The 20,554-nt window shown below is 40.5% G+C and overlaps 1 protein-coding gene across 2 annotated transcripts; it reads right to left on the reverse strand.

The window, feature by feature from the left end:
* Positions 1–541: 541 nt before the first annotated feature.
* marchf6 (membrane-associated ring finger (C3HC4) 6) lies at positions 542–20,178 on the reverse strand. 2 transcript variants are annotated; one of them, XM_027169250.2, is made up of 26 exons: positions 19,857–20,178; positions 18,118–18,217; positions 15,779–15,852; positions 14,573–14,716; positions 14,414–14,486; positions 14,074–14,242; positions 13,432–13,594; positions 11,927–11,988; positions 11,804–11,836; positions 11,648–11,699; positions 11,485–11,543; positions 11,310–11,390; positions 11,107–11,175; positions 10,931–11,005; positions 10,700–10,834; positions 10,474–10,593; positions 9,877–9,977; positions 9,364–9,501; positions 8,391–8,601; positions 8,233–8,302; positions 7,391–7,572; positions 5,428–5,562; positions 4,827–4,916; positions 3,783–3,915; positions 2,540–2,675; positions 542–2,395 (listed from the first exon to the last, which is right to left on the reverse strand). In XM_027169250.2, the coding sequence occupies exons 1-26, from the start codon at positions 19,873–19,875 to the stop codon at positions 2,308–2,310; spliced, it is 2,712 nt and encodes a 903-aa protein (XP_027025051.2). In that variant the 5' UTR covers positions 19,876–20,178; the 3' UTR covers positions 542–2,307. The 2 variants fall into 2 exon arrangements, with proteins under 2 accessions (XP_027025051.2, XP_027025052.2); XM_027169251.2 differs by lacking the exon at positions 19,857–20,178 and adding an exon at positions 19,214–19,797.
* Positions 20,179–20,554: the final 376 nt, after the last annotated feature.

Raw genomic sequence — 20,554 nt, forward strand, 5'->3', positions numbered from 1 at the left:
CACCAACCCTGGACACAGTGAAGGTAAAGAGAGACCATTTAATTTTTGTCTCTCTTAAGCCACACTTGTAACAGTGGAGGTTTCACTACATTGGGGCTTGGTGTATCATCAGAGGCAGCTAAAAATAATGGTGAATGTTCTTTGTATACTCTATAAGGTGGTGGAATTTCATTTCAATTGGTAACTCTGCTTGGTTTATTTAGTAATGTACAAAATGAGGAATAAAAAAAAAGGCAGGTGTGAAAGAATCCTATTTTGAGTGCAGCACAAACCCACGGTACGAAATGTTCTTCCACAAGCAGCTTGCAAAAAAATTAAAAAAGATCTTTCAAATCCAAAATCTCACACAAAGCTTTATACAAACAACTTTTAATAACCCATTAGCCATACCATATTCCCTTGCAACAGCACACCTGCTTGTATACTGCTTAAATGACAAGCTGTACCTTTAAACACCTTTCTGTATTAATGTACATTTTATGACTGGCAAAAAAAAAAAAAAAGGGAATGATGTTCCGAATCAAACACACTGACAAACTGCTGTATCACACTTTTGATTTAATATTTGTAATAAAATTTTCCAACAAACACCCAAAAAAAAGGGAAAGGAAAAAAAAGAAGAAAAAAAAAAAGAAAAAGAAAGTACTCGTCTGCCTGTATAAGGATTTAATTACAGCCACGGTCTCCTAAGCAGGAGGTTTTTAAACATTCAGAATACTGAATACGTCTCACACGAACATGCTACGGATAGGACGAGGTTACGCTGACCTGACGTGTGAGAGTCTTTAGTACTGTACCAGCATGCCGTCTGCATCCTACAGCGCCGCGGCTCCAGGCGGTCGGCTCGCTTCTAAAGGAAACTCTGTGAGGAACTCAAAGCAGGCGAGACATGCGTGATCGAGATCCAGCCAAGTCGCTACACGCACATATAAAAATAGAAACATTTTGCTTTGAAAAGGAGCCCAAACGATATTGAGAAGCCTACAGTATATCCAGGTTCGGTTAATTCTGAGGGCAGTTTTGTGGCAGACGTGAAGAAATGATTTCGCTACAAAATGTGATCGGTCAGTATTGTAAAATTTACATTATGTACAAATTGTTAGGAACTCTTCTGGACTATGGACACGAAATGATTTTGTTCTAGCAAACTGGATCAGTCTTCCCACATCATGAAGCATTCAATTATCTTGAGAAAAAGTCATGCCAGTTTGGTGGATCGAGGTGGAATCACATGAACACTGATTCGCTATCTGAACAGACCTCTCTCTCTCCTAACTATTGCTCTTAAGACATTTTATGAATCACGTCTTTCCTGCACAGTAACGTCAGAAAGGGTGGTGAGGTATGAAACCCACACTCGTCAACACTTTATAAGAGACAGGAAACTCATGCTGTTTAAGTCGCTCAGGTGATCAGCACATTAAAAGACAGTCTCTTAGGTTATCAGGAAGGATGGAGAGTTTCAGGACCGGACAGAAAGCCAAGGCCCACCAGAAGCTTCATAAGCTCACTGTGAGCAGTAAACATGGCTGTCCAACTCCGGCGTGCAGTTTCTGTGCCCGTATATACGACATGCTTCGGTAAAATTAAGCGCGGGCTGTTCTGTCCAGACTTCCCCAATGTTCCGCTTAAAGAATGCCACAGTCCTTTGAGTTGTTGGATTGGTTTGTCTTCTGAGATCCGAGCTTCAATATCCAACACGTCAGCCATGTCCTCTACATTGTTAGAGATTAAAACAAATAGCTTCGGCCCAGGTGAGAACCTGTGTTTAACAAACTCTGACATAGCTCTTAGAAATCAAATAAATAAAAGGCTTCTAATATTACAGCTGAGTGCTAAGATGCACAGTCTGAGTGCGTTCTCTGCCCCGGCCTCCTGGACGCCATCCTCGGGACTGGAGAGCATTACACTGGCATCGGTACTGACCAAGCAACAGGATTCCACAAAGTAAAGTGACAACTAGATTTAATAAATTAATATACATACTCGCATTTTGTTGTTTTGTTGTTGTTTTTTTCCCCCTAAAGATGTACAGTGACACTTTTAAATCCTAGTTGGTTGGCTTGAAGGATTTCCTTCCTATTCGTTTTTTTTTTTTTTTTGCAGGTTTATAAACATTTCAGTTCTCAAGTTGCAGGCAAAATTAGAAAGACCAGAGGTGACTGAGAATTCTAGAATCCTGGACTGGATGTGAGAAATGATGGACACACACACACACACACACACACACACACACAACATAGGGTTGTGATCTGAACATACACATACACACTCTCCATTAAAACCTGAGCACGTTTCCCAAAGTTTTTATTCCTGCACTGAGCTGCTGTGGGTAGCCGTGCTGGCTTTACCAGCTTTGCGTTCATAGTTCACAAGTCTCTGTCCTACGAGATACCTGTGCACACAGAAACAAATACAAACAGAAGGTATTAAATGCTGGGTTTCCAAAAATAATGTAGCTAAATAAAGTAGTGGCATGAGATATCATATATGGAACAGGAGGCTGAACATTTGGGTGACAATGTGTGTCCTGACTCACTTGTCGTTCTTGATGTGTTCGTAAAGGCGCTTGAACTGTCGGATTTGGAAAGATAGGATTCCCATCAGAAACACAACCATCAGTAGGAAGGGGTAGATTCTCCTCTGAACCAGGTTCTGCATCTCCAGGGTAACCCCTACACACACCAACCACAGGTATCGTATAAGAACGACGTGTTCCCAATTCACAAAGTACACGGACACGACAGAGTAGACTTTTAATACAGCGCTCTCAAACAGTTACTAAAGGTAACTTGACAAAAAGTCAGCGTATTTTTTTACGTGGAAAACTATTCTATACCGATTACAGCCACCGCTTTCTCTGTTGGGTTAGTAAAGTTAACAGTATTAACGTGTGGATTGGTGAAATTTAAAGACTGAAAAGCATATATTTCTACACTATGCCAAGGAGATTGCGGCTGTGGGGATTTGTGCCCATTTACCCAACAGAGTGTTGGTGAGGTACTGATTTCAGACGAGATGAGCTGTTCTTTAGGGTAGAGGTCAGGGCTCAGTGTAGGACACTCGAGTGCTTCGATATCAATCTGGATAACCCACGTGTTCCTGGAGCTCACTTTGCACATGGGAGCATTATCTTTTTTAGGTCTCTTAGTTCCATTTGTCAGGAGAAGGGACTTGCTACATCATACAGTCATATATATTTATAATCACACGCCCATATGAGGATGGGTTCCCCATTGAGTCCGGTTCCTCTCAAGGTTTCTTCCTTTACCGTCTAAGGGAGATTTTCCTTGCCATACACATTGTGAACTAAATCTATCTAATAATAATCTTGAATTTTGTATTCTATTAATCTTTATATTAACCTTTTGTTCTATGTTTATGTTCTGTAAAGCTGCTTTGAGATGATGTCGATTGTAAAAAGCGCTATACAAATAAACTTGAATTGCATTGAATCATAACTCTAGGCAAGCATGTGCTTCCAACTTCGCAGCAACAGTTTAGATGAAAAGCACATAAAAGTGTGATTGTCAGAGATGCACACTATATGGACAGCTGACCAACAGCAGCACATAAAGAGCTTTATGTTTCTCTGCAAGAACACAAACAAATCGGGTTGATTTTGGTTTTATTCACTCGGCTGTCTAATCGATAGTTGATGAGAAGGTTTTAATCACAACAACCCTTTACTGTTTTTTGATATTCTCTTGCTATCTCGTGCTGAAATACTAAATGGTAGAGTCCTTCATGACTGTGTATGATGAAGGAGTGCTAGGAGATACCTATTATGGGGACGATGCCTACTGCAATGACGTAGGGTACACAGAGAGACAGCAGCAGCACGGCGATGACGGGAGCAGCCAGCTTTCGGATGATGAAATGTAGGTCGATGTTGCGGATTCCGTTGGCATACACCTGTAACACAGCACGATAACAAGCGTTGTCAGACATTTAACAGGAAGCAGATACATGACACATACCGAGTTACTGAGTAATATATGTGGTCGATATGATATGATGATACAATCTTGAAAATTATCGTCATAATATACTTTTTAGAATTATCACTGCACCATATCTGGTTCTTTAAAACATTTTACATCCTTTTTTTTTTTTTTAATTAACCATCACAAGTGTCAGCAAGAATCAAAGGAAATATGTAGAAGACAGTAGTGAGAGCAGCTCTGCTGTACGGCTTAGAGACTGTGGCAGTGAGGAAAAGACATGAGACATAGATGAGGTTGCTGAGGTTCTCTTTAGGAGTGACGAGGATGGACAGTGTTAGAAACGAGGATATTAGAGGGACAGTTCAGGTTGGCTGTTTAGGGGACAAGGTCATAGAGGCTTGATTGAGATGGTTTGGACATGTATAGAGGAGATGTTGGAGCTGCCAGGTAAGAGGTCAAGAGGAAGAACAAAGAGGAGATGTACGGATGTGTTAAAGGTAAGAGTTAAAGGTATGTGTTAAAGGTAAGAGGACATGAAGGTAACTGGTACGAGAGTAGAGGACACTGAGGATAGAGTTAGGTGGAAACAGACGATTAGCTGTGGTCACCCTTAACGGGAAAAGCCCAAAGTAGACGAACAACAATGGCGATAAAAAACATTTTATGACTGAATACAGTGGATGTGATACAAAAATGTCCTAGATGATATTTAATTTCCAATTTTGTATTCGATATTCAGATGGCGTTGCTTCTTGCTGGAGTTATTTTCCATTTTAATATGCTTCTTCTAATACTATATACATATTCTGCATCGGAAAAAAGTCTTCAGTGAACACAATTTGATATATTTGTATAAGATTTAAACAGATTGATGATCACCTGCTCAATGACTGTCTTCAGCCACCACTGAGGGCCCATCAGGGTGATGGCAGCGATTATTTTGGCATGTAACACTCCCAAAGCCCAGTCCTAAAACACACAAAGGAAAGAAAAACCAAGCCTTGTTTTACTACTTACATCATGGCTAGAAACAAGGATGTTACTCTGGCAAAAACTGCATTTGATTCGCAAGAATGATTTAATTTGATGTAACCTGAACACAACTTGCAGTTTCATTTAAAAAAAGGCACTATGAGATTTTAAATGAGATCTTTGAGATTTTCCATATGCGTTTCTATGACCACACACACACACACACACACACACACACACACACACACACACACACACACACACACACACACACACACACACACACACACACACACACACACACACACACACACACACACAGCACCACTGCAAAGGAGCCATCTCATTTTACGGAGACATGCAGCATGTGCTCGTCTGTGGCTGTTATGACTGTCAGACTGGTTGTTAAGGAAAGACTAAGGAGATGTACAGATGATGAAAGAACTTGTGTAGTTTTGATTTCTTAGTGAAAATGAACACTTTCTGATAAACATATTAGCCACATTACCTGCCAGGGGTAGAACAGAGGTGTCTGGTCGAGCGGGACTCGGAGAGGAGCCACGATAACTAACTCAAACAGCAAACCCAGAAGCAGCGGAATCACACCGGCTAACAGAACTGCCACGATCAAGGTCTTCATGATCTATACAAACACAAAACAAAAGAGAAAAGATCAAAACACAAAGTCATCCTGTACATGTGAGTTCTGCACACACCACGTAATGTTTTGGAAACGTGTTAATGAGGGTATTTATTCCGTCATATTTATGCAGCTGTCACAGTTTCATCTTGTGCACGTCTTCACCATGATGGAACAAAATCATGGGCATTCCTGTGTGACCCATTTCTAGAGGAAGCAAGTGGTGAATGACGGGCACGGTGCTGCAGAGCAGCTAATGCAGGTTTGAATGCATGGAAAGAATCTGTGAATGATTAAGAAAACTCATAGGACATCACATCTCATGGTGATGTGTGTGCGAATGGTAATTCAGCTTCAGCCCCAGCCACTAGCGATATGCGCGGTCCGCGGTTGTATCCACGGGCGCTGCAGATAATCTGCGGGTCAGATAATTACATCAAAAAATTACATTTTGATTCATTGCGGGTGGGTCGCGGGTGGATGAGGCAGGTACAAGTCATTAATGATGCAAATATTAACTACGTACTCTAAATATCAGAGGAAAATTTGCTTTCGTTCTGAGATCGATTCCCACGGGTACAGCAGGTTGTTTGAAGAATATTATGCATTCCTGCAACAAGCTCATTTAGTGCAGCATTTTAGAGACACGGCGGAATCGATTGAATCCCGACACAGTTGATGCTATTCTGTTTTTGCCAAAAAAGTCTTATATATAATTAACTTATATAGTGTGTCCTGTAGCCTACAGTGTTATTGGTCTTTTTTGAAAAGATTGGGCTAATCGCCAATATCCAGTCATTTCTCAGGCTGAGCAAATTTCATGTGCGTTCGCCAGCTCGGGAAGTTGACAGGAACGGTGACATTCCAGCTAAAGTCTGAAAGGGAGTAAAGCCTGATTTTAAGCTATTAATAAATATTAATGTAGCTTAATCTAGCCAAAGAAGAACATTTTGTTTCATTAATAAATGAATGAATGAATGAATAAATAAATGAACGTTCTTTTAAAAGCAGCATCCGTCCAGCGCATTATCGCTCTAACTGCACTGAATGTGCTGTTAAAGAACCATCAATTGACCACATCATCATGCTAAAAAAAAATTACTAGAAAACTAACTAGAATTCTATTCAGAAAAATTGATGGTGTGGGTGGCGGGCGGATGATTTATGTGAAGCAGCGGATTGGGGTGACTATGGTTTGGGGTGGATAGGTTTACGGCCATAAAATTACTGGCACCTGTCCTGAAATCAGTTCAAATGAAATGTTCAAACTACACATTAAGTATGTCAATTCAATTCAAAATTCATTTTACAAGAAAGAAAAAAATGTTTTAGCAAAAAGCTGTCTATTCGGAACTAGTTTTTTTTCCAATAATAAAATTTTCTCCCAAACATTTATTGGTACTCAAGAAATATTTTATTCAGATGGAAGTAAAAGGAAAACTACGTAAGGTTTCCGACTGTAGAATCTGTATAAACCTTTTGGTAAATGATGCACAGAAAACAATGTGTTTTAAATGGTAGGGTTGAAGAACGTCTAGATGAAATCGGAGAAGGTGAATAGGAAATGAATCGCTACAGAAAGCCATGGCTTCCATTCAAAGCAAACAGGATTTCACACCTGGCAGATTATATTCTAATGTGATGTGACTGACGAGACTCTCCCATGCAAAAGAGTCTAGCTTCACGAAACACACTGAACCTTAAGGGTGGATAAAGACTACTGGTGTGTAGGTTTGATAAGGATTAGTTCTAAACGATACATGAACATTATTGCAAGCTGACAAATGTGTGTCATGCCAGGCACTTCCCTAACATGTATGAGGTTCTGTACCATGAGTGTCCACTCCTGGACTTTGAGAAGGATGACCCTGCGGCCCTGAGGCATCCAGGCTAGCAAGACGGTGATGGCCCTGATGGACAGCCAGCACACATACAGGCCGCACGCTGCAGTGTACAGCTCGTGGATCTTGGCTGTGCCTGTCCAGAATGACATGAGCCAGCGACCAGCAAACACTGCCACACAAGAGGAGAGGAGCAGAGTGAGAAGGACACGAGTAAACACTGTTCCCATTGTAAGAAAGCCAGAAACACAGAGATAAAACATTACAGGCATCAATCTTTAATAACATTATAGAACAGCTTCGGTTAATCCATGCCCTGCTCTGAGAGAGAAACCTCATATGTTAAAAGAAAATAAATCTGAATAAGTCTGTGTCTATCCGATTTGAAAAGCTATTGGATCTTTGCACACACACACGCGCGCGCACACACCCCGTCCATTTACACCCAGGGGGAAATAGCATAGGCAGTCCACATGCTGGAATGTTTTTGGGAACCCAAAGGAAATCCACATGTGCACATGGAGATCGTATTTAACAGGATTAAACTAGGAAACTAGCAGCTGTGAGCCCAGAAGCTGTATAAACACGCTGGGTCACTTCATCACCCATTAAACTGGATGCTCATTTATTTTAAAAACAACACAGTTTTACACACACACACACAAAATGGAGGGCATGGGTTGTTTGTGGTATGGTGGTTTATTAAGAAAGCCAGGGGTAAATTCTGGACTTGCAAATGTCTTATAATTTACTGAGTTTACATTGGCAACATGGTGTTTACATTGAAAATAAATAAATAAATAAATGAATTAAAAAAAAAAAATCGGCTCACCTGGCAAAGTGAGACACACCAAGCTGGCCACGAGCAGGGTCACACACATAAAAAGGATCAGCAACACAATCTATGGTAAGCAAAACCAACACGTATTAGTTCACACCAAATTAAACTATGAACATGAGCTACTATAGTGAATGATCAGGGGACATTACTCTGAGGGGGAACTTCACAGGGCGGTGGTAGGGCTGGAAGCCCACAGGACCTCCCTGTTGCAGGATGGCCTGATGTGCAGCATGTAGGCCTTCACCCACTACAGGAATGGCATTAGCATTGTTTCGTGGTTGCTGGTTGTTGTTGTTGGCTGCCTGGTTGGCGTTGTTCTCATTCTCCTCCTGGTCTCCCAGCAGATACGAGTGTAGGTCTCTATATAACAAAAAAAGTATCCAGTGTCCAGTGAATACCAAGCTGTTTATAAAGTGACAAAGATTTTTGGTTTTGTGTTCATTTTTCCTTTCACACAGGTTCCTCAAAGGAGGCTTCACTGATGGAGCTTGTTGGGTTGTGTACTGCATTTACTAATGTACTAATATCTTGCCCTGGATGCTACCCCAAGCTCAGCATACAGACAAAACCTCCCAGGCTCTTACAAACTCTCTTCTGATGACAATCTACACCCTGTGGTGAGATTTTCACTAACAAATTATGCGGAATGCTTCACAGACTCCAGTACAGCTGAAAATTACATATAATGCTGATGAAAAAAAGCTATGATGAAAAAACTATTCTTCAAGTGTGATTTCACATAATGTTTACTACACTTAACATCTGCTGTGGTGACAACGTGGTTGTGTATGACTGAGGAAAGCAGGCATTAATTCGACTGGTGAAAAAGCAGTCTAATTTGTGCTTTTTTGTGTTATGACGTCTGCTGACAATATTTGCATTAAGAGTCATGCTTGGTTTTGGTTACTGTGCTACAAGGCAAAAAAAAACTGACAGTCAATTTTCATTTTAACAGAAAAAGATCTGTAGATCTGTTTTTTCCCCCCGCGAGATGAAAAGAAGCCTTGTTCTACGAAGCAATCGAGTGGTTACATAATGAGTGTGTTAGACAACTTCTCACAACTTTCTATGGCTAACTTGAGGATTAAAAAACGGGTGTTAAAATGTGATTATGAGACTCACAGCAAGTAGCCAGCAGTGACTGTCCAGGCTCTCACTAAACCCTTCAGCCACTGCCGTGTGTGTCCCTGCTCCAACAGAGCCGGCAAAACCACCTGCAGCAACAGGAGCTCGAGAGACAGCTCACTCACTGGTGCATCACTGAAATAAACACACACACACACACACACACACCTCTCTTGTGTAATCAAGCTTCAGAGTACTCCAGCTGCTGCCTTTTGCACTAATGATAATCAAGAGGGAATATACTGTACACAATGTGTAACATGTGCCACATATGATGAAACACACAGGTAACGATATTAGTTATTACACCCCTCTGTTATTTAATCAAAACAAAAACCTTCGACTGAATGTCTAAACCTACTGTAAGTTTAATCTGGCACAGTAACATGTAATATATATATATATTAAAATGTGTAATGATCAAAAAGAAAACATACAACAGTTTACAGCAGATGATGTAACTATCTGGGGTATTTGTAGCTTTTCCTGTCTGGTGTAAAATCTGTTTACCTGTAGAGCATCACATTGTAGGGGAGGAAGGCTGGCAAGATGCTTTTAATGATCCGAATGGGTAACCAGAGCATCAACAGGACTATTGAACCAAACACAACCTAAAAGAGAATGAACAAAAATGATGTCTGTAAGTACGTGCTTAAATTTTACACGAACAACGGGCACGGCTTAAAGCTAGCGTACACACTGTAACGTTAAAAAACAGCTCGTCTAATTAACAACGGAGTAAACTGGCTCGCATGGATCAAGCACAGGCACGACCATGAGCTTTAAGTACCTAAGGCTCTGTTTGCCAATTCATATTCTCAGCAAGAGTGTTGTTGAACTGGTTCAAAAATACCACAAGGACTGTACAGAATTTAATAACCTCTTATCCAATAATAATTCACACACAGTGCTATCATTTTTTGGGTTAAGCTTATATGTAACATCTCTCACATTTGTTTAATGTGGAACTACTGAGGAAGAAGTCTGTTAGAATAGAAAAACGTCAACTTGGCTGTTAAATTTGACTACATATTAAGCCAATAGATTTCATTTTGAGTGCCTGGTTACATTGCTATTGAAATTGAATCTAATACCAGATGCTCTTACCACTGACAGTATGAACCTTCTCAGATGTCTGTATATGGGAAGGTGGATCATTTCTTGGACCGGGTTAAAATCCGGATCGTTAAGGTTTCTGAGAAACCACAATACTCCAGGCCTGAGAACCTGTTTTCAGTAAACAAGTGTTAGTTATTTATTTATTTGAGAGATTTAAATAACAAGCTTGAAACATTATTCTTAAAATCATAAGATAATGTATGAGGCACTGTACCTCTCGGAGAAGAAGGATGAAGGATGCAAAGTAGAAGACGTAGACCATGCCTACAAGCCAGTGTAGGAACATGGTAGTGCCTGGAGCCGACTCAAAACTTAGCTCTCTGTCCTTCAGAGATGCGTCAAACATTTCCTATAAAATAATAAAATCATCAGAAAAAAGAATATTTTCTGGTTTTAAATTGTAATTCAGGTAAGGATAGACTGACTCAAACAAATTCGCACAAACCAGGGAGCAGATATCGAGCCACCAGCCACAGATGAGAGGGAATACACCGATCTCTACAACCACCAACAACGACACCTGCAGAAAATTAATCAATTTAAAATATATATATATATATATATAACATTTAAAAAACTACATATACATATGCACATAACATGCATACAGTAAATACTGACCTTGACCACGATGTAGCAGACACCTAACAATCTTCGCGATCTTTGGAATCTAACCAACGCAGCAAATCCCTTAAACGGATCATTTAGGAAAACCAATTTCTTCTCAACATTCCATGACAAGATCATACATAAAATCTGAACTGCGATGCAATTCATCCAGACTCGAGGCTAATAAAACAATCAAATGTTGTCTGAAAGGATACGTGGCACACGATGAGTGTTACGGCCAACAGGATATAACCCACGATGGTGGTGATGAGGCCCTCGAAGTGAGAAGCACGAACCTGTGACCACGAAAGACCAATTATTAATGTAGCCTCTCATTTACATGGATATCAGACTTCAGTATCTGTGCTAATAGGATAAAAATTCACTCACGTAATCTTCAAAGCCAAGTCCTACCACTGAAAAGTGTCCGATATGGTACGGACAAAAAGCTGTAGAAAGAGAGAGAGAGAAAAAAAAAAAAGACACGTTAAAATACTGATATAATACCATGATAGAGAGAGTATAGTTAAAGACAAATCTAACTGATGCATACCAAACACCAGAATGAAGAGTGTGTTGAGAGACACCACCCAGAATACATGCTCCTGCAACACAAGAGTCAGTGTCAATATTCATATGGTAGCAGCTGCCTGAACATCTGGGGCAGTTCTTCATAACTCATAAAACATGTCAAATTTCATACACTCACCAGGAAAACCAGAGAACCGTCGAGTCCAAGCATCTATAAGGAAGGAAAAAACATTTTGAATGCTATTTACAGCGGTGCTTTGTATGACAGCGTGACTAAACACACAATGAAAAGCAGCCTCACTCTTTCCCATGTGAGCTCCTCAGCAGCACGGTCCCATTCCAAAGCATTCCAGTTCATATCATCTGCACAAAGGACACCAGGAGATCGATCAAATGAACATATTGATTTAAAAACATCAACTGAAGTACAAAAAAAAAAAAAAGGCATGATTAGTAACACTTATGTGGTGTGTTGAGACACAGCAGCTGGCCAATCGCACAAAAGACTCCTGGGTGCAGTTTAGCCAATTGTATTACCTTTAAAAAGCTTCATTTGACGTGAGGAGAAATCTGGAACTTTTGAATTTTAGTTTCACAGGCTTAATAAAGTGTCTGTGTTTTTCAAACTTATATGTAAAACATGTGTGGAATAAACCAAGACAGCATGCTGTTTTATAAAGTGAAAGTGAGGTGACATACGGCTAAGTACGGTGACCCATACTCAGAATTCGTTCTCTGCATTTGGCCCATCCAAAGTGCACACACACAGTAGTGAACACACACACACCGTGAACACACACCCGGAGCAGTGGGCAGCCATTTAGGCACCTCAGTCGTGGCCGGCCCGAGACTCGAGACTCGAGTAAAACTTGTTTTATTTACTTATAGCACCCCTTATAGCATTGCAGGGGAAACCCTGCATAGGCCAATAACAAGTTAATGATGCCATTTAACCTACATGTCTTTGGACTGGGGAGAAAACCAGAGAAAGTGGTGAGAACATGCTTACTCAGCAAACACAGGACAGAGGAAGGAATCCAACCCCAACCATGGAGGTATGAGACAAAAGCCACTAAGCCTCAACCAGTCTCTCTATTTTTCCCTTTTTCCTCATATGAAGACAAACAAGTACAACACACGTTCTAATGGTGACTATATTTGTGTGGCAGAAATACCCTTAAACTAAAACACTTTCAGATATTTGACCTTGCTGTGACCTTGGCTCTGTTTGGCTCGATGCCATAATCTCGTCAATTCATCTGTTGAGTCTTTGAACAGTGCAAAAAATACAGGTAAAGAAAACGCAGGTTGTTACAATAAGCATGCTATCCAAGACTCCACCCTGTTCAACAAACATCTCCTTATAGGAAACGTCACCGTATTCGTGGTGTTATGCTTTTCTTTATGTAAGAAAAAACCCGGTTTAAAAAGCGTCCGCCATATGCGTCCTTTTGAAAGAGCTGTTACTTTAGAAACTATAACGTATTGAAAGCCAGGGTGTCAAAAATCTAAGCTGTGATTTAAACGACATCTGCTGTTATAGGAAATTAATCACCACCTTCAGAGGATTCAACAGAGCTGCAAACGTCTAACAGAGAGCATCCGACTCGTACCGTTTCATCCTCAGATTTATTTGAAAAATCTGATATGCTGACATTTATTACAACATACTGTTCAGCCCTACTCTTGTTACTGTCTGTATTTTATACGATACACCTTGAAATTACAGTAAATGTGTTATGCTTCTCTTTTTTTGTCTCTCTATTTGCAGCCTAATTTCACCTTCTTTTCCTTGGGGTAATGTACCTTGTGCACCGTTATTGGCGTCGTCCTCGTTGTCCAGCTCCATCTCCTCGGCTTGGTCAGGTTGGGGGTCGAGCACCTCAGCTGCTGGTGCGTTCTCCGCAGGGGGATCGGCGGGGGGCGGCGCAGGCTGATTCTCCACACCTACATTACCCGCAGCTGGAGCCTGACCACGAGCAAGGAAAGTATTTATACCACACAACAGGCAGAAAAACAAAACAAAAAACAACAACAAAAAAAAAACAGCTGGTCTCAAGCAAGTGGTTTTAAACAATCTGTTCCTTTAAAAGTAGGTCCAAATTTAAATTTCCTTTAACATATTTAAAGGAACACTAACACGCCAGAAGTAAACAAGGACATTTAGTACTGTTTGTCTACAGATATAAAAAAGGTCTGACTTTGAGCACATGAGGCTGCTCAGATCAAAGTTGTAATTAATGCAGAGAAGAGGAATAGAGTAAACAAAGGAGGTCATGGACTCTCAAGGAAATCAACCATCAGACAGTTTCACAGATGTGAACTCTGTTTAGAAGTTTCCTTTGTGCTTACGTGTGAATGTTTAGAAATGCCTTCAAACCGCATCTGCAGATGTAGGATATATCTAAGACTGCGTCTCACCAGTGTATGTGCGTATATATGCGGTACCTCGTTAGGTTGTCCTGCTGCGTTGGCAGGTTGCTGCTGGTTCTGCTCCAACCACAGTGGAGCTCCACCGTGAACGATCTGCTCCCGTAGCCACACCAGGCTTATAAAGGCGCAGAGCGTGCAGGTCACCACGAAGCAGCCCTGCAGACAGTCTGCCAGCAGGTTCTCCCTACACACGTCCATTCGAGCATAAACGTGACAAGTCAGAAACATCCGGGCATACGCAAGTTTTCCTCTCTAAATCATATACTAGTAGAATAATTCTTATAATCTTATCTCTTTTTACATTGTTTAATACTGTGAAGCTTGGGAACTAGTACAACTCCATAGTCATACTTACGTGGAAAGCATATCTAACGGCAGTGTCAGGAGGGAGCTTACAGAACCGGTGAACAGACACTTATAGATTCGGCCTGTCAGAGAACAGAGACAGCTTTTCATTAGCATGTAAAAGGGAAAAACAAGATTCTTGATTCTTGGTAACATCTTAAACACTTACATGCTGTTAAGGGTACAACTCCCAGCCAGGCAAAGGCCACCAGAGTATAGTGAAACCAGTATCGGATGGCAGTGCCTATACTGGTCACCAGACCTGCAAAAATGTCCTGTACTGGGAGCCGTGAAGGCATGTCTGGGGAGTAAACTGTTAATATGAGAGAGAGAGAGAGAGAGAGAGAGAGAGAGAGAGAGAGAGAGAGAGAGTGAGAGAGAGAGAGAGAGAGAGAGAGAGAGAGAGACAGAGAGAGACAGAGAGAGAGAGATTTCAGCCCAAACATGACAAGCAGCAAAGAAGTCACAATTCTTACATAAATTCATAAACTCAGCTAATGTAATACATATGGTGACAATTTCACAAAGAAATGTAATAATGTTTAAATGCTCAACACATTGGTTGGATTTACATATTTATTTAAAATTTTCCTGCTTTTCCTTGCTTTGCATTTGCAACTCAATTTGTCCCGAAGATCAGTTATTTGTCTGTTTAATTTTCTTTTCTCTTCTTTTTTATATACATTATATTTTTGTCCAGGTAAAATGTCACAAACTCAATAATGCCTTTCCAGCACGTCCTTGTTTACTCAAACAGAGTCGCTATCAAATGCATTTGTTTACTTCAGCACTGTTTCGGGTTACAGATCGTGTGTGATCTGGAGGTGGAGGAAACACAGCGAAAAAAAAGCACAGATTTGTGCCATGTCTGCTAAGGAAAATACAGCACCATTATATAACATGTTAATCTTAAGTGATTTAAACCAACTTCTATCAATCTAAGGGTAGGAGCAGACTTTTTAAAAATACCTTACTGACGTTAAACTGCATTCAGTGGTAAAATCTGCAGAGACTTATTCTTGAACCCAGTAATGTCGATTCAACATGCCAACAAGATATAATCAGTGTGTTGTACGTAACGTAAATTCCCGCATGATATCACATCAGTGTGTGCTCTTTTTCCTCTGGCAATCTGTCAAATACCACCGCCAAGGGGTCATCAGCCTCAGAGATACACGTGACATATTCACAGATGTCCCTCTGAAAAGCACAACAACTACTAGTGTGGGTTTATGCCGTCATGTAATTGGTTTCTAATGCTGAGGCAGGTGACACAGTGATGCTGAAAGGACCGTGCAATGCTTCTATGACTATCTCACTCCCTATCAAAGCGCTTCCTTCCGTGAAGAGTGAAAAACAAGAATGATTTACTTACTTGGTGTGAAAGCAAATCTGTGCTTGCATAATTCACAATACTCTTTTCTGCTGTGTTTCAGCCACTGCACCAAGCTGGGGAAAAAACACAGAAAAAAAGAGACAGAACACAGAGTGAGTGTGTAGATATACAATAAAACAGACTCTTTCCGTCTCTTTTCTTCCTCTCCTATGAGTTCGGCGTTTGTGGCCCGATCGATATTACTGCAAACATGGCTGACGGCACAGCAGGAATATTTTATGGACTGTTTAGTCATTAAAAGGTGATCATAAATTAGACTTATGCATGTGGCTAAGCACTTCTGTTGAGGAAGACAAAAGCACACAGTAAACCTACAACACTCAATAAATAAAAGTTTATTAAATGACTCCTTTAGATGAAAGCTTAATGAAAAAATATGTACAATAAAAGCACATTTTCACTGGGAATAATAGGTAAAACCGGAAAAGAGGACTTCCCATGGGTTTTGTGAGCTCACACACACACACACACACACGTCACTTGTTTCCAGATCTTTGTCAGTGAGTACTGATAAGGATCATATTTTCGCCTTCATCATAACATAACAGCTTGCTTGTTATCGGAACCCGTTTAACATTTCATCCTACCCCATTACCGAGTCAGACTCACCCTAAGCAGCAAGAAATCCTGATCCCATTGTCACACAAGCTCCTGCCTCTGTAAACCCAAGGTGTGTCCCGAAGCACATAAATACACACTATTATGTAGTATAAATAGTGTGAGGAGTGTGTTCACAGGGAGAATTCCAACAAGTAGAAGTGCACTTCGGGTACCTGTTTAACTTCATGCATTCAACCCTTGCAGAAGAAGAGCGGAGCTATCACATGCTAGAAGAGCCACAATTTCCTAAAAGAACAACCACACTCCGGTGGACAAAACGTTGTACAAATGTGTTTTATATTGGTTCAAGCTTTCCGTGAGATTTATTTGTCATCAATTCGCTGTATTTCTGTTGGCGACATCATACACTAGACGGTAGAGTGCATAGCGTGTAGTACATAATTTGGGTCACAGCTGGAGACGAACTAATTAACTATAATCTAATTTCATTTACTGAACTGGCAACGAAGGTGGACAAAAATGTGTTTAACTTTAAATGGTGTTGCCTAATCAATAAATAATTACTATACGATACTATATTGTACAATACTACACTATACTATACTCTGAAAGCCCGTTACAAAAGGTTGTGTCATATCAATAGGGTTATAATGATAAAGTGTAAAACACATAAAGATCTGAATCTGAGGGTTATCTCAGGTGAAACACACATGCTCAGGTACACATGAACCTTTTGGTCTGGCAGAGGAAATCTTTCCTGTTTTCCCCCCTGCCAGCACGGCATTCTGGGTCACAGTATTGTTACGTGCTGAAGCAGAACCCAGTGACCCTTCCATCATTTGCTAGTAAATAATCAAGCGCAAATCTAAACCAACCTAACTCGAGACGTTTTCAAAGTCGCTGAACTATGGCCACTGTTAGTTACAGCAGCAATAAAGTTCGGTTAGTGAGCCAGTTACAAAAAAAAAAAGGAAAAACTAAATAAATAAAAACTACACTAGTAGCCAAAGCCATTACACCACTTTCACAATCCTCCATATAGAGTTATGTTTATGCGTTTATTGTGTTCCCCTTTATCTTCTCTCACACACACACACACACACACGTATATATAAACAATTAGAGCAAAACAATTCAAAGCCAAATAATTAGTAAGGAGTGCAGTACAGGTGACGTCCCAGAAAATGACTCCGACAGTATTCGAGACTGCTGATTTAATACATGCTAAGCAAGGTAACAGGAGGGAAAATGTAGTGTCAATAAAGGAGAAGAAGAAAGAAAAAAACAAACAGGACAGACGGATATATCCTGTGTTTTAATAATTAAAGAATGCTGGGCTATTTTTGAATGGAAGAAACTTTAGCCTAAAATGAATCGCAGTCCTGAAGTGTAACCAGAGAGAGGAGACTCTTTTTAATAAACAAGCTCAACTGTAAGGATCCATGCATTTCACCATATCCAAATGATTAGTTGTGGCATCTGTACAACACACACATTCACGTGCGTACCCTGGGAAAATACATAGACTGCATATAGACCATATAATGAAAAAACGGATGCTAACGGTTAATGGATGCAAATCCTGTCACGGGCTTTGAATAAGAAAACATTTCAGGTGTCGAGTTCAAGAAGACATTTTCTCGTTGCGGACAGAGAACAAGGACTGCGTGTCCTGAAAACTGAAAGCACAACAATGACCTTATACAGTACTTCATTCCTAATACTTAAACCTTAATACTTAAACTCACAGTACTTACCATTCTTGGTGAATGAATTTAATACTTCCAGTGCAGACACAAGGATGGTAAAGGGGTTTGTCCTGAGTTCCCTCAGAGCGACACACTCGACATATATCAGCTGCAGACCAGAGGAAAGCATGAATAAATCAGCAGCAGAAACACCAACAGATGATTTTATTTTTTTTATTAGAGATGACTTTTATTAGTTGTTAAATATGACTGATTATGAAGATGCTTTTCTTTTAGAATACTTTGACAATGTCAGATGTTAAATGAGCTCTTCAGACTTCTTTTGAATTGGATGCACTGTTCTGTTACTATGTGACAGATCCGATCTACTTTCTTCATTCCTGTCTGTTTACATATACACAAGACCTGACATGTATCTGATTCCCGTGGATAAATCGTCCGAAACATGCTTAGCTGAAAACAACAACTTATTAAAAGAAGCGTGGCTTCGGTCAAAATGGCAAGTGATAATACTGTTTCCACTTTTTCATTCTGAATGAAGGCCTTGAATTTTGTTAGGATTTGAGCCAAGATGGACTGACTCTCTTCCCTGCCAGAGCCTGTGTAACTTTGCAGATTTGTATAGTATGGCTGTACTGCCCCACACACTGATTTGTATAGTATGGCTGTACTGCCCCACACACTGTTAAAGCAATTTCATCACACTGATAACCCTCTGGAGTTGATGCATGAAGTGCTACGTCAAAACGAAGATGACTTCGGAATTAACAGGAAAATTGGATCCGAGTGTTTAGTGTTTACGAAGCAGTGGTGGCTTGAGCGGTGAAGGCTCTGGGTTGTCGGATTGGAGGATCAGGGTTCAAGCCCCAGCACTGCAAACAGTTGGGGCTCTCGAGCGAGGCCCTTAACCCTCTCTGCTCCAGGGGCCCTGTATCATGGCTGACCCTGAACTCTGACCCCAACCTCCAAAGCTGGGATATGTAAAGAAAGAATTTCATTGTGCTGTGATGTCTATGCGACTAAATACAGGCTTCTTCTATCCTTTAGACTTGAATCAATACTCGGATATCAGTTACATGACTGACTGTTTACACACATGCAACTGTCTGGCGGTGTAAATGTGCTGTTAATGTTTTATACACACAGCGCTGAAGAATTCTAGCATCTGACTGGTCAGGTGGTGTTGATTAATTCTCTACAAACAGCAGCTCCGACAACAGTGATGGACGCCATTCGAATTATGTTTCTATTAACCTGCTCGTTACTATGGAAACGATAACCGATTTCAACGAACGGTAACCTAGCAACCAGTGACACGTACGTTAGCAATCCGACGTTTGATTTAAAAGTTAGAAGAAAAAAAATAAACCAACAGCTTAGTTACTTTCGCGAATCTTTCATAAGACTAAGTGGAGTTTTTACTCCCCGACAAGACTACAAACTGCTACTGAGCTAATATGCTAACTTCATAAACGGTCATTTTGTAAATGTTATGAGAAGATTAATTAAGTAGCTGCGTGACAGGTTTACAGCTAACAATGCAACCTGGCTAGCTAGCTAACTAGCTAGCTAAAAAGCTAACAGGTCAATAATGTAGGGCCACACAGATCTTGCGTGTTAGCCAATCTTGCTAATGTGGCTAAGCTACCAGCAGGAGCCACACGGACGTTAGAAAGTCCTGTGGTGTTGTTTTTTTGACGTCCCTGCAAACTGTATCCGTGTAAGACGACAAGCAGGACACCGTTTGGTTTTCTACCCTGAGGTTAAACCTGTTAAAGGGAGTTTACCTTCTTCTCCAGTGTCCATCTTGAAGCTAGCCGTGACGCACTGTTCTGCTTCAGTCAACACATAACACCGTCTAGCGGCTCGCAGTCACAGCACAAAACCCGCTAACATTTAAACACGGACATCTCGCAAGAGCCACGAACTTCACCTAACACCAAACCGCAGGCTGTTATTGTTTTTGTTCTGCAGGAAAACTGGGATCAGTAAAATGTCAGCCTTCCTATCACAAGTCGACAACACGTTACTGCCTCCATCACCGTGTCACATACAGATCAGAGCCGAGCAGCGGCCTCTATCGGGCTACACGTACACATTTCCCTGTAACACACCGTAAACGACGGGAATGACGCACGACTAAGCGGTCTGGGGAGGGGTTGCCAGGTCCTCTGTATTACACCCAGCTCATAAATACATTAAAGTGGGTTTGGTGTCAGTTCTAAACTGTTTATATATATATATATATATATATATATATATATATATATATATATATATATATATATATATATATATATGTATATATATATATATATATGTGCTGAACACCTCATCAGTCAATTTATAATAAACATTATGCAATTTATTAGACAACCAACATTCACTGCTCACCATGTACAATTTTACGTCTAGCAAAACCCCCTTAAACCATTAATACAGCAGTGTTAGTTACGTTACTATGATATATTTTTATGGATGTCAC

The sequence above is a fragment of the Tachysurus fulvidraco genome, chromosome 1 (genome assembly GCF_022655615.1).
Source record: "Tachysurus fulvidraco isolate hzauxx_2018 chromosome 1, HZAU_PFXX_2.0, whole genome shotgun sequence".
NCBI classification, from domain to species: Eukaryota; Metazoa; Chordata; class Actinopteri; order Siluriformes; family Bagridae; genus Tachysurus; species Tachysurus fulvidraco.